The 13,713-nt window shown below is 48.8% G+C and overlaps 1 protein-coding gene across 1 annotated transcript; it reads right to left on the bottom strand.

Moving 5' to 3' along the window:
• Positions 1-432: 432 nt before the first annotated feature.
• On the bottom strand, positions 433-9,790 carry LOC122385837. The gene is made up of 8 exons (XM_043374418.1): positions 9,510-9,790; positions 5,234-5,605; positions 4,766-4,895; positions 3,617-3,789; positions 1,586-1,639; positions 1,280-1,303; positions 971-1,053; positions 433-744 (listed from the first exon to the last, which is right to left on the bottom strand). The coding sequence occupies exons 1-8, from the start codon at positions 9,553-9,555 to the stop codon at positions 733-735; spliced, it is 894 nt and encodes a 297-aa protein (XP_043230353.1). The 5' UTR covers positions 9,556-9,790; the 3' UTR covers positions 433-732.
• Between the last annotated feature and the right edge of the window lie 3,923 nt (positions 9,791-13,713).

Raw genomic sequence — 13,713 nt, 5'->3', positions numbered from 1 at the left:
TTCAGAGGGGTATTCCTATGCATTAGCCCCTCTGAATCAAAATCCTGCAATTTTGAAATTCAATATTTCCGATTTAAGGCATTTCTCGATGTTGTGAGTGCCGAAACCGGTAATTGTGAGCCAGGGACCCCATTTTGGCTATCTCAACTCAAATCTAATGTTAAGGTGGGAGGGTCCCTTTAATGCCTTCTGTCTTTAAAGTCGCGCTGTTTTTTTTAATGTACTATAGTATATATCATACAAACAAAACTCAAAGGGAGAATAAGATAGTGTTCTTTGCTCATTGCTATTTCATTTGTGTTTATCATGTTCTCTAGTTAATTAGGTGCGCTCACTGTTCCCTGTGAATGAAATGTGCCACAATGCGTAGTACGCAGCTCTCGTATATCTCACCCCACTGTTCAAATTACTACCGACAAAAGCTGTTGACAAGACGGTACACGTAATATATTTGGCAACAACAATATATGCATACACTCTAACCTACACGAAACTAATCTCACACACTCAACACACAGTAAACAATTCGTAATACACGTTTTGATCATTGATACCACTCTCCGATCAGTGCGCTGAGCCGCGGGTAGGCTCTGAAATCACAGGCACTTGGGACCTCTCGAGTCTCTGACTAGTTGTGTACTATGACGTCACATTGATGACGTCACAGTGGGTCACTGAGCAGCGGAAGCAGTTCTGAATCGCCTCCAAGAAGTCGCGATTCGCTCCGTCGTTTTATCGCAGAGTCTGGAACAAAGAGCATATTTGTTAGCCGTCTAAAAAAATATTAAATTATTCTCAGTATCGTTGAAACTTTATTTTGTATAATGCGCACAGTTTCTTGTATGTATTACAAGGATATATTCATTTATTTTCAATTACGGAGTTTTATAATAGTGTTTTGCGCTGTGAAAAATTGTCGAAATGATTTATTACTACCCCTTCCGTATACTCCATGGTGGTGCGCTCTTACCAGCAAACAAAGTAGAACGACTACGAAGGAGGCGGATGACTGACTGCTGCTGCTTCTGGAGTGGCCCTCAGAGGATTGCGAGTCTGGAAGGAACGAAAACATATTTATACTTTGCTCCCTGTCTTACCAATTTCTGAATTAAAAAAAAACGCGGTACGTACCATCAACATTGCAATGCTTACTGGACAGTTGTATACACAAATACATCATGTTAAATTTCCCGTTCACCAAACATTCAGCCATGATAGGTTTGCAAGTGGATAAAAACTGGAAAATACCCCAAGTCTTAGGAAAATGACCAATAATTACCTGATAATCTCCGCAGTGACCGACCTGAAAGTAAAAAGAGTCATTGTCAATATAATCTCAAGCATTTTAAACGCTGCAAAGTTCCCACAGTGTTTGAGGTCAGAACGACTGGGCCCTTTTTATAGGTGTAAGAACGACGCATTATCTTAGCAAAGGCGCGATGGGATTAATAGTTTATCGGTAAACTTCCCTACTATTCGGGAATACCCCAGAGACTGCAGTAGTGAACGGCAGGACTAACGCGTAGGAAACTTCTGTATTTGAATTACTCATCAATAACAGGTATTGTGCGACGTTTGTCGTTACCTGTGAACTTTTCCTGTCTGCTGAAGATCGGAGTAGATGATCGCGAAGGTGCGCCTGAAACAATAAGAATCGTTCGTTCAGACGTAATTCATTATCACATGGATACAAAAAAAAAATGCAGCACCAGACGATGCTAGGCACTACGTGAGAATGGGATGCATTAATTGCGGACTAAGTCACATATATTGCGGATTTATCCTAGGTGTTTATTGAAGGAAGAGACACAGACACTTCACATCAAATTAATTAACTAGATCATTTCAAACCAGAATCATGTCAGCTATGGATCACGATCATTTTCGACCAACAAAAACCAGACATACAGGCAACGATCAAACTGATTGAGTGCGGCCCAGTTCGTCATCCTATACCGCCTGTCCTCAATACAGTATATATCAATATCTTGATCACATTTGTGGCTTTTTCTGGCCGCGTTGTGGTGAGTTTTTATTCGTCCCATGGATTGTGTGTATCTCTAGCGCTCCCGCTCATCCGGACGGGTGCCGCCGATAACATCAGAACTACTGATGACGACTGTATAAAAACTGGAGCCTTTAAATTACGCCGGCCAATCACGTATACATCATGCGATGGTGGCTGCCATAGGTTTTCTTACGCTGTGTTTTCACCAAGTGGTTAGAGTTTCGACTCAATCATGTATGATGTTCACGCATTCTGTTGTGTAGGTACTACAGCTACTTTTAGACTTAGTGCGTTTCATGCAAGCCTCCAATGGTTTTGTTCCGATGTCTTGGTTTGTCTCATACAATGGGCTTCTGAATTTCAATTGGCATATTACCAGGTCGTTCAATAAGTAAGGTTAAATGTGCTATAGCTCATTAACCTTAACAAGTTAAACAAAATCAAATATGTCATCTGAATCTACGAAAAATTTGCTACACAACGTATCTAACCGTTTTTAGGAGTTTCAAAAATTGTCCGAACACGGTCGGTATGAAGACATTGATGCAGCACCGTTGCGTTTGGGAAGTGCCGTTTTGTCAAGTGAGCCTCGAATTCATCTCAAAACCAGCGTCGGCAGCAAATTGTACCCTGATGACGCCATATGGCCATTAACAATGCTTAGTGGTGGGCAGTGGGTAGTGATACGGCAGTGTAAGCGACTACGGCAGGCAGACCATATGCTTGCAGGACCCTCTGGATCTGGCACAATCCGTGAAGTCAGCGAGGTGATGATGGAAACCCAAAGCATCTGCGTGACTGATTTCATTTACGGAGTGAAGTGTTATGTCGAATCAGCTACAGACATCATCAGATACGTTAAATAATTTCAAGGTCTGCCTGAGATGGATACAGAAAGAGTTCACTCAACAACAGAAGGATGCCCGACTATAGGCATCAGTGCGGGGGCCCGGGGCGGATTCGCTCTGCCAGAGCGCAGGAATGCTGGAGTATAGCCCTGATCTGGCATCGTCCAGCTTCAATCTGCTCGGTTCGCCGGAAGACGTTCTGTTTTTGGGAATAACTTTTTTACGGATGAGGCAATCAAGAGAATGAAAACACATGGTAAAAAACATCAATAAGGAGTTTTCCGAGCGGGTTCTCAGTGCTTCGTGGATTGCTGAGATAAGCACGTGCGCCTGAACGGTGATTGGAAGTAGTTGCGAGTTCTGAAGGCTGGGGTGGTTTACCGATGAGACCTGCTACCAAATGCTTATAGCCATTTTGTAGACAAAATTCCAGTTAACATATGTTGTAACTTTCATGTCGTTACACCAAAGGTGGACTGAAATAAATGCGATTTTACCTTACATATTGAACGACCAATACATATTCACTCATATTTTATTCACTCACTGATAGTTCCAGGTTCTTTGCTGTTTTTGCAAATTTTGTTTCATTGTCTTATGCGAAAAAAAAACATTTTGCTTTTCGGGTCATCTGGTCCTCTAATGCCGGACGTTGTACTTGAAGATATCAATGCCCGATTTTTCAGCATATAAGCTTACCACATGCTGTATTGTTGCTACGTCACTGCTGGCTGATTTGAGCGCTGATCGGGTATCTCACCTCTGATGTGCGGTATCTTCTCTGCCACCTTGTACCCGGTGTTGGGCAGGATCAGCTCACAGTGGATCAGACAGTGCACGGGCACCTCGCGCTCGTCCAGGTCCTTGGTGACCTTGACACTGTAGGCGCCGTCCACCAGCGTTTTGGTGACCTGAAGACCACGCAGTCGCTCCCTGGGGACAGGCGGGGATGTTGCTCAGACTCGGCCAGTGTGCAGCTCCGGAGAGATAAATCACAATCACACGAGTTCACGAGGAAAATCCGCATCCGCTTGTCTTTTTTGACCGGTTCCCAGAAACGGCATTGGATGCTTGTCTTTCACACGAACCGCCCACAGTCTATGATCCGAGTTTGCTGAGCTTATGAAGGCGGTGCCGGTGCTTTATCATGCCATAGCAGAGCTGATACTGCGTCAGCGGACCTGCAATTGCGGCTAACAAGCAATAGATCAGAGCTGCAAACTGCGGTCGTGAATTAACCGAACGGCGTGGATGGGTGGGCCCTCATCTCATCCGCTATTGGTAAACACTGGAGTTCATGCAACACGGGCTGCAAACGAGCAGTTGTGTTTAAATGAGTTGCAGTGCATTATATTTAGAAATGGGTCCACCCTGCCTCGGGGTACTGTTCATGGGATACTAATTCAACTAATATTCGTTATTATTTTTAAATAGTATGTTAGTTGGCGGCTCACGTAATTTCTCACATTTTAATTGCTAAATAAGGCACATAAATGTTACGTTAAAGGTTTAGCCGGCAAATGCATATCTTGACACCCATGTTTTATTCGCCTTTTGGCTGTTTTATGATGCATCGTTAACAAATTATCCAGAGCTGCAATGTTCCTCTCTCTTGTTTTTAACAGTATTAGCAAGACATTTAATGCAGCTTTTGATAGGCGGTATAAAGCCGATCCCAAACGCTGGTTCATGTGCCGTCTTAAACGCCTGGTACTAATCTGACCGGGAAACTGGTATGGTGACGTTTACAGCTGTCTTCGACCGCCACAACAATAATTGACTGTGTAATAAACCACCAACATTCAACCGTTGTCTGTGGCATTAAAATGAGTGTAATTTACCTCCTTTCCACATCACTGGCTGTATGTACAATACGGCCAGCCATTTTAGTATCGTGAGCGTGGCGTACCTTTCGGCGTGCGAGTGCTGCAGTACGATGCTGACCTCGGGCTCAGGGTACATGCCCTCGGCCTGACAGGTCAAGGTCATGTGATGCGCCTTCGGTCTGGAGCTCGATATGCTCATCGATTTGACGGGAGCTGTTGGCAGAAAACAAAGTCGGGTCAGCGTCAAACGCTCGACTTTAGATGACATCATCCCTATTTCCACTCGAGGTACCGATGCTGGCTGAAAATGTCGTGACCGACTCAAATTATCAACCGAACACATTCAGAAACATTTCCGTTGTGTGTTCTTAACACCAGCTAATAAGCCGGGTTTCTGAAACCCGCCACCAAAGAACAGCGCTAGGCGCCGGCTAGTCTGCCTTAATTAAGATGGCACGATTGTCTAATGGCCCCCATCGTATATTAGCGTGCGTGCTTCCAAACCAGTTTTACCCCTTCCGTGCCGGGCCGGCGTGTCAGCGCGTCCTCACCGTAGATGGTCATCCTCTTGGTGGCCGTGTCGACGCCCGACCAGGTGGACACCTTGCACGTGAACTCGCCGCTCAACTCCGGACGAGGGTGCACCAGCTGGATGGCACGGTGACGCATCTGCGGGTCATTGCTGATCACGTGACCCAGGTTGACCCGACCCCGGAGGATGCCGAACGCCTGCGGCGGGTAGCCGGGGATCCACTGGTAGACGGGCGCCGGGCTGCGGTTGTGGTACCATTTGACCACCAGGCCGGAGGCTGTGTTGTTCGGAGATTCAAGGGCGTAGAGACAGTCGAGGACGATGCTGTTTACTGAGCCGTTCAGGACCGTGGAAGGCACCGATAGTTCGGTGATCTTCACAGCTTGCGCTCCTGAAAGGAAGAATATACGAATGGTTAACTCATGTTGGTGTCGGAGACTCCAAAGGCATTGTGCTCGCAACGGTTCTATTTGAGCATTTATATTATCAACGGCTCATCAAAAAAATGCATTGAATACAACACGGAAATGAATCGAAAATATAATGATGTTCATCAAAAGTAAGTCGTGATTCGGCGAAGACCCCAGATTAGATCATACAATTCATGTGGTTGTCAATGTAAAGGTGACAAGATTTCATCGTTCGAAAGTACAACTGGTTGGTTTCCGCCGTGCTCGTCCATTGCGCGATTCTTTTGCCACCTGCAGGTATTGTCAGCTGTGTTGTTGCACCTCCTAACGCCGATCGCGTCGTCCACCACACGACTCGTCTTTTCACTTTGACTTTCTCTCTATTGTGTATGAGGTAACCCGTACAGGTGTATCGTCGTTACTTGAACATTTTCCTGCACGATGGGACAGACTAGGAAAAACGCTGGCCAGGCTGGCGATCTTATCATAGTTTGATCAAGATAGTAGCGTTCAGCAATCATTGAGGAATTGACTGTTGCCGGCAATTTATCCTTTTAATCCGATACCCATGTTGATGGCTTTATGCTGCTTACTATGAAACATAACAAGTGTTAATTCATAACTGTGCAAAGTGTAATTTGTTTTCCGATAGCTCCGTACTCAGGGGATAGAAAGGAGCCTGACGAAAGGGTAAATTGTTCAGATATACTGGTTGGATCCGGTTACAATAAATTTTGGATAACGATAGGAAGACTTGCCAGCTTGGCATGTGATGTTATTCAATTTGTTGCATGTTCTACGTAGCAAAACCCAAATAGTAATTAATCTATCTCATAAATCATACCTTGTACCGTAATTCAACTGATCATCGGACCTTATAATTTTGCAATATGATCTTCTTGATTTACGGAGCATTTACTGCTGAACCGCTTGCAGCTGCTCAATCAGTATTTCTCAGTAAAAACTAGGGCTACGCTCTTTTATGCAAGACATCATCCACCCAGCTACGAGTGTGTTTCCGCTGAAAACACACTGGAAGCTTCGATACAGGCGGTTACAACCGGTAATTACCCGGCGCACTCGCCCCCATCTTTTCTCCCGCTCATCAAACGCTGTCGATTGCAGACCAATACGCACTGTCGAGTGGCCGGAGCCCGCTCCGAGGAACGGCACGCTCTCTGGCCGCGGCGCGGTGGGGCACGCCGCCGGCACAGCCCGGTCGGTCCCTGATACCATCTCAGGCGGCCGATCGCCGCGGCACGAGGGTCGTGCGATAAATTGCGCTCCACTGCAGGTCGGCAGCCCGGCGGCCGTGCGGTGACGCCGCCCCTCCCCTCCCCCCTGTCAGCCTCCCGCTGCCGCGGCGTCGGCCGCCGCCCAGTACAACATACGCTGCAGAGGAGCCACGCTCATGGCAGGGCACCACCTCCGTCGGCGGCTGTGATCTCGAGGTCAGGCGCCGGCCCGGTCGGACGCCGCCAGAGGGTCCGTGGGTGGAGTGCGCGCCCCTCGGGCTCTAGTCATCAGCGGCCGGCGCAGGGAGCCCAGCCGGACCGGCCCCTGATGACCACTCCGGCCCTGACGAGGCCCGATGAGATATGGACTCTAAACGTCCCGGTGATCGGCTGGCCAGAGATGTTTGGGCGGTATAAACCCGTGCGAACGACCCGGCAATGTGATGAAGGGGAGCATGTGCGTATCTATCATGGTAGAGCTGGGGAACGCTGCAAAACTAGGCGTAAATAGAGGAGAGTACAATTTTCTCGCGTAGTTACCTTCCACGATAATAATGGAGATAACTTAACATGTAGACAATTGTTTGCAACATTACATTTTAATTCCACTCTTTGTTATTTTGAAGAAAATTATTAGCTTATTTAGGGCAGTCTCCTTCCCGTGGCCTTTCCACTTCAATTTATGCGCCTGTGGTTTGCTCCTGCGATCGAAAGATATCAGCAGAAACCCGCCGGTAATGCACCGAGAAGCTGCACAGGTAACTGCGCCTGAGTACAGCGCAGCCATGAGCCATGAACTACGGACATCACTCGTCCAGGAGGGATGAAACCGAGCCCCCGCTGATATCGGGTGCACCGGTCCGGTGCGATGACATTTAGTGATTGGCCTGTCGCGAATGATGGGCGACTGGCGTGCGTTCGCAGCGTGTCGCCATGTCGCGCGCAGAACCGGTCTGCGGAGGCTGCGAGGTCACCAGGTCGAGGGGTCCCCTCCCTCTGGGCGGGTGATGGGTCTCTCCAGTAGCGCCATGAGTACTCGGGTGGGATTATACGGTGGTGGGACGCGTGACATAGCGCGGTATAAGTGACGCACAGTGGAGGTCGTTCGTTAAATGGCGGCTTATTCAGTCGAGATGTCAGGGGTGAATCCATGTCCAGTGGCGGTGGGTGCCGTTTTAGGGTGGCGCTGCCTGCACGGTGCTTTCATACTGCACAGCTACACCGCCATCTGCCAACTATAAATCCGTAGTGTCGCCTTCCGATCGTGATTTTAATTTCATTATTTCCTCAAGCAGAGAGATATGTCCTTCGGTTGTGGGTGTACCCGAGCAGCTTCATTCGAGCACTGCAAGAAATAGTTTCTCAGAGTTGTGAGCTGCATGATCATTTTTTTTTCTAGACAAAATAGCGGTATTTTATAAAGGGAAGCATCGCAATTTTTGTGGAACCATGTAATCCTGTTCATAGCAGTTGGTATCTGTGATCCTGGTCAACGAGCCATAAAGTAGAGCAAGCCTGGTGTAAGCCCACGAATTAATTCGGGGACAATCATTGCCTCAAAACATTCCCCTTCAGCGACAGTGATTCATAACAGATGATCCGTCAGAACAATGTATCAAATTTCCGTGTTTACGGCTCATATCATCACATAAAACCCCTATTCGTCGCCTGTAATTGATGTTTGTACGCGTGTAGTTAGTGAAGACTGCGATGCGTTGCATGTAAATATCACCGGAAACTTCAACTCGCCACAGGAAGCTATCACCACGCATGGCAGGTCGCAAATGAGCGCGAATGGTCGCTGGTTGGCGATACCTGTGATTATTTTACAAAATAGGCATGGCAATAGATGATGTTTCATTATCACATATCGAAGGAAATTTGTATGAAATGTCTGCATATGAGTGTGTCGTTTTGCGTACACTTCATTATCGAAAATGGCAAGGATTTCTAGCTTACCTAGTCACTTCTTTCTTCTAAGGAGTGATATGGCAGGTCGTTGCCCGTTAGACTCAAGGAAAGAATTACACTATCATATAACACATAATTGCTCAACACGGATGTCTCATTTTTATCGCAGAAAGCAGCAAGCCGGTTGTGACTTTCACTGGTTTGGTCTGGCGGTTTGATGAACCAACGACACTGGCTACATTGAACCGGCAGCGTTGCGCAGAAGCGAACCTGTTTAACCACATCCCCAGCCGCGTAGCTCCGCGGTCAATGTGAAATGGGCTTTTCACGACCACTGATGGCCCCTCGTAACCCGTCTCTACCTACAGTGACAGTACCAGGCTCTCTGCAGGCGCCGTGACCGCGCGGCGCCGGCGCTCCCCTTGACCAAAGAATTACGACAGTTTGCGCACCCTCTCCACGGCGGGGAGCACAATAAACATATCCTGTCGATTCCCGGGCGCGAATTACGACCTCCCCACGTCGTGAGCGGCCATCATTACGAGCTGTATCGTCGTCGCTCGCGGCGGGGGTCAACACGATGATCGCGATCCCGCCCACCCCAATTTCGGAGCGCATTGAGACGACAGACCGTGGCGACATTTATAGCAGCGGTCAAAGAGGATGATGGGACGGGGCGAGCACGACAGTTCACGGTCGATTTGTGGTGGCAGCGACTCGGGAGGGCCATTTGTCTTACCTTGCAAGCAGACGAGAGCCGCGAAGACCGCGACGATCACAGGCATGGTGTTTTACACACGATGCCTGGCTGGGATGCACGATGCACACGAAGCGACGCGCGCCGTTCCTCGGTGGGGGTCGGGACGCCACTGGGAAAACTGAGCGCACTTCACGGCTCGTGCGCACACCTGACGGGCCGGTGTTCGGTCACAACTGAGCGCGCGCGAGCACCCACACCTGCCTCTGCAGGTGGCCGGACGTAAACTGAAACTGGGACCGGACCGACAGCGGCGGCCGGTCCGACTGCCGACCGGCCGGCCGCGCAGCTAGAGACATCTACCGGCCGAGTCGGGAACTGACGGCGCCCCCAGCGAGAGTGGACGGCCGCGATCGGAATCAGTCGGTCGGAATGGTGATTTTAATTAATGTCCGGGAGTGATTCCTTATTGATGCAGTCATTAAGAGAAGGATGGCAGATAGGATTAATGTCTCAGAAGAAGTGCATGAGGGATTATCGTTTCCTGACCAATGCGTTCCAAATGACACGGTCGTTTTATAAAGGGCAGTCATACCTTGCATCAATATGCATCGAGTTCAATATCAGATGAGCGTTAATTACCACTTGTGCTTCTAAAACATCCGTGTGAACATAGCATCAGGCAAGTTGTTTTGCGTTCTTTGAACGATATAAAACAAGTACCGTGATATATGGCAAGCTTCTCGAAACGAACTATCAATTAGCGTACCTCGAGTGCTCTCTGTGCGTGTTTTCTGTTCATCTATCACCTACAAAGTATCGAAGGTGCGAACCTTGTTCGAAACAGCCATCGTTTGCCACGCATTACGCGTGTGTCTCGACCCTCTGCGCCTGAGTACCGAATTGATAAGCCTGCTGGATGCCTGACCTTACGGCCCCGGAGGTCTAATTAAATTCGCCGTCTTTATGGGGGCTTTTTGTACCGGTCGGTAGACATCAAAGTCGTTAATGAGCCACATATCATACTCCGTGTGCAATTAATGCGGCAAATGGTGCGCGCGCTGCATCGATCATTGGTATCACCGATCACCTGAGCTCCTCGGAGTATAGGCGGCCAGCGGTATCGAGTTATGAGACACAATGGTATATCTGGCTCGCGGTAGCACATCCACATCATGAACTTCTCAGATTTGGATATCCAATGGTTAATTGACGGTTATTGAATACTCTAAGATTAACTTGATAATTGATGAATATTCTACTTTTACTCATGTAGTTATGTATGAGTTTTGAGTTATCTATTTACTTACTCTCGTTAATGCATTTGAGTTCTATGAATGCAGATGCCTCGTTGGATATCAGTGCACTCAGATACCTTCTAAAACAAGCCTGGGCTCACCTTCCATTCCAACTCTCCGGTCGGCATCCTTCAGAAGGCCGCGGCCGTCTCCCGCCGGATGATGTGCGCCGGGGGCGCCTCCTTTCCGCAGATGTGGCGGCTGTGGTATGCGGTAATCCGCTCACCCACGGGGTGCTGCTGCTCATTCCTCTGGTGCACCCACCCGCGAGAGATGTCGGCTGCATTCCTCAAAGGTTCTGAACGATTGGCGATATTTGTTGGGAACACATTCGAGTGTGATTCTGCAAACGCCCCTGCCGAATCGTGTACTGAAAGATAGTGGATAGATGATGGGATACATGTAAATAGTACGTTGAATGCGAACACAGTTTTTTTCCAACACCACCCACTTTGGTCAGCTAAGTGATTTTATTGTGGATTGTTCGTACCAAAATGCCAGCACATGACAAAATTTACACGAGTTGCTTGGTCATATCCTCACATCAAAGGCAAGGACGGTCACGAGACTGGCCTTATGGCTCGACACGTATGCCGAATAGTGTCCATCTGCTTTGCATAATAACTTCATCAAACACTCATCATTCCATGCTCATCCACCGTCAGGTGCGAAAAACGTCCACGTGCCGGTAGTGCTGTGATAAATTGCCACACCTCTGACTTCGCTGTCACGTGATTAAAATGAATGATACCCTGAAAGTGCAGCACACTTGAATGCTGTTTGTAAGATCATAACAGATGAACATGCCGCCTGTACTATGGTGACGGGGGAGTCATTGTCTTGGATCTTTTTTAGCTATATCTCCTCATTGGTTACTGTTTTAATAAGACCGCCATTCTGCCTCAAGTGCGATTAAAACTATACATATTCAACAAGCTGAGCTATGTTTATTTGAGCTTTGACGCAAGTTGCAACTTATGTCAAAGACGTAATTTCTTTTTCAGTGCTGCAGCTCGATAAGAATTGCACAGCCTCCTTAAAGACTCTGGGAAGTCTGTTATAAATACATTTCATGGCTTTTCCGTAGAAACTGATTGCAAGATTGTAATGGGCTGCAGTAATTACAGATAAAATGTCCTTATTTGCACATTTGATTGAAAGTACATGAGGATCATTTGACCACAGTCATCCTAATACGCCTTTAGTATGAATCGGTTATGTCTGATTGCCAGGCAAGTAAGTACGTGTGGCTTTGACAATGATGGTGTTGACGCCTTTTTAATACCAGAAGGATTTGTCTGATGTCAAGATAGCAATTCCTGGCACTATAAACGGCAACCAGCCTCTTGAAATTCATCAATAAAAATTCAGCTACCTCCCGTGCTGGTAGATAGATAGAGGATCTCAGGGCAATGACGACGCCTGGTTTACAGGGGGATATTAGAAACAGTTGACATTTTGTATGCATTTTAGCACTTATATAAGGCTCTGCTGGACCGTCGCAGTAAGTTGAGCATGATCCAGAATGCTGATGAGATTCGTCCGACATTCATCATTGCTGATTTTGTTCGACTATTGAAACGCTTTGTGTGGCATTGCGTGACATACCGGCGGCAGGATAGCTCACTCTCTACAAATCATGGGTGGCTCACCCACAATACCAACACTGCCCACCACTTATGCACTGCCCCGAGCGATCCCACGCACTGGGGATCCTGCTCGGAGACCTCGGCAGCGCGGCCGAGCCCGGCGGCAGCGGCCCGCACGCAGCGCGCACGGTCCTCTCGGGGCCGATTGCAGCCAGCTGGGCCGCCCCAGGTCAGAGGTCGGCGCGTAGCCGGCGATCAGGCCGCCGAGAGCGCCGGTCCGCCTGCCCAGGTGTCGGCGCACAGGTCATGACCACTGCAGGGCGCGGCTCGCCGCTACGGTCACACGCTCCGCGCGCCTGAGTCCGCCGGCAGAGGAGGGATGACCGAGGTGCGTGGCGACGTTCCTGGTATGGAGGACCTCTCCCGCACCGATATCGGCCTCTCGCACGCACCGAGGTGCCGAGAGGAGGTGATTGGCCCGGTATTTAGGAGTCGTTCGGGGAACTGCGGCGCTATCCGTCGGCTACTGAGGCTGCTCCGGCAGTGTCATTGTGCGAATGCCCGCCCTGTAATGAATGGGGTGATGGGGCGAAATACGGGCAATCAATTCGGGGCACGGCGCATTTCGAACTAGTTGTTTAGGCTGAAGGCAGCAATAGCCGTAATGCCCGGTTACAAAGCGCTGGACAATGGGCTTTCAGCATGCAACAATAATGCTCCTCATCACGCCAGAGAGTACCAGATTACCCTGAGGGCCTGCACTGAGCGTCCGAACTCCGTCACGGCTGGGGCCTCAGCACAGCGTGGACAGCCGCTGACCCGGCAGGTCACAGGTGGGAGTACTCAGTGCGGCGCACACATTCCATTCTGTCCGCGGTCATAGGTGCAGCCGTTGTGTGTCGTGGATGGGGTGAGTGGCCGGATAACGTCATGATACCGCTGGCAGGTGGAGGTGGACAAGGCTGCCGGATCATGCAAGTCATTCTGTGGTCCAATGAACTAGAACGGTGCGATGATGCGCGCTTTTGGTAGTTTCTTCGACAATTTTAAGTGCGTTGGCCTTTCAGTTTCTGCTTATTTTTGCTCAAATTCCCATGTATGCTATTTTATTCCATAGCAAAACTTGAGACTATCAATCTAAGACTGCAGGTAAAAAACAAAAACAAAATCCGAAGCCATCGTGCTCGCTGAGCTCACGCCCATTATCGCTCGTACCGTCACTGAAATCGGCCGTCTCGGCAGGGCGCGGTGAGACAGAGCACCTGAGACGGCCTCGCCGGGGGCCCATTGCGGCCGTGTTTGGACAGCAAAACAGACCGGTAAATCGGAGCCGGGGCCGGCGCTGGCGGTCATTGTGAG

This window comes from Amphibalanus amphitrite, unplaced genomic scaffold, assembly GCF_019059575.1.
Source record: "Amphibalanus amphitrite isolate SeventyFive unplaced genomic scaffold, NRLGWU_Aamphi_draft 000233F_arrow, whole genome shotgun sequence".
Taxonomy (NCBI): Eukaryota; Metazoa; Arthropoda; class Thecostraca; order Balanomorpha; family Balanidae; genus Amphibalanus; species Amphibalanus amphitrite.
This window is presented reverse-complemented; position numbering and strand designations above follow the sequence as displayed.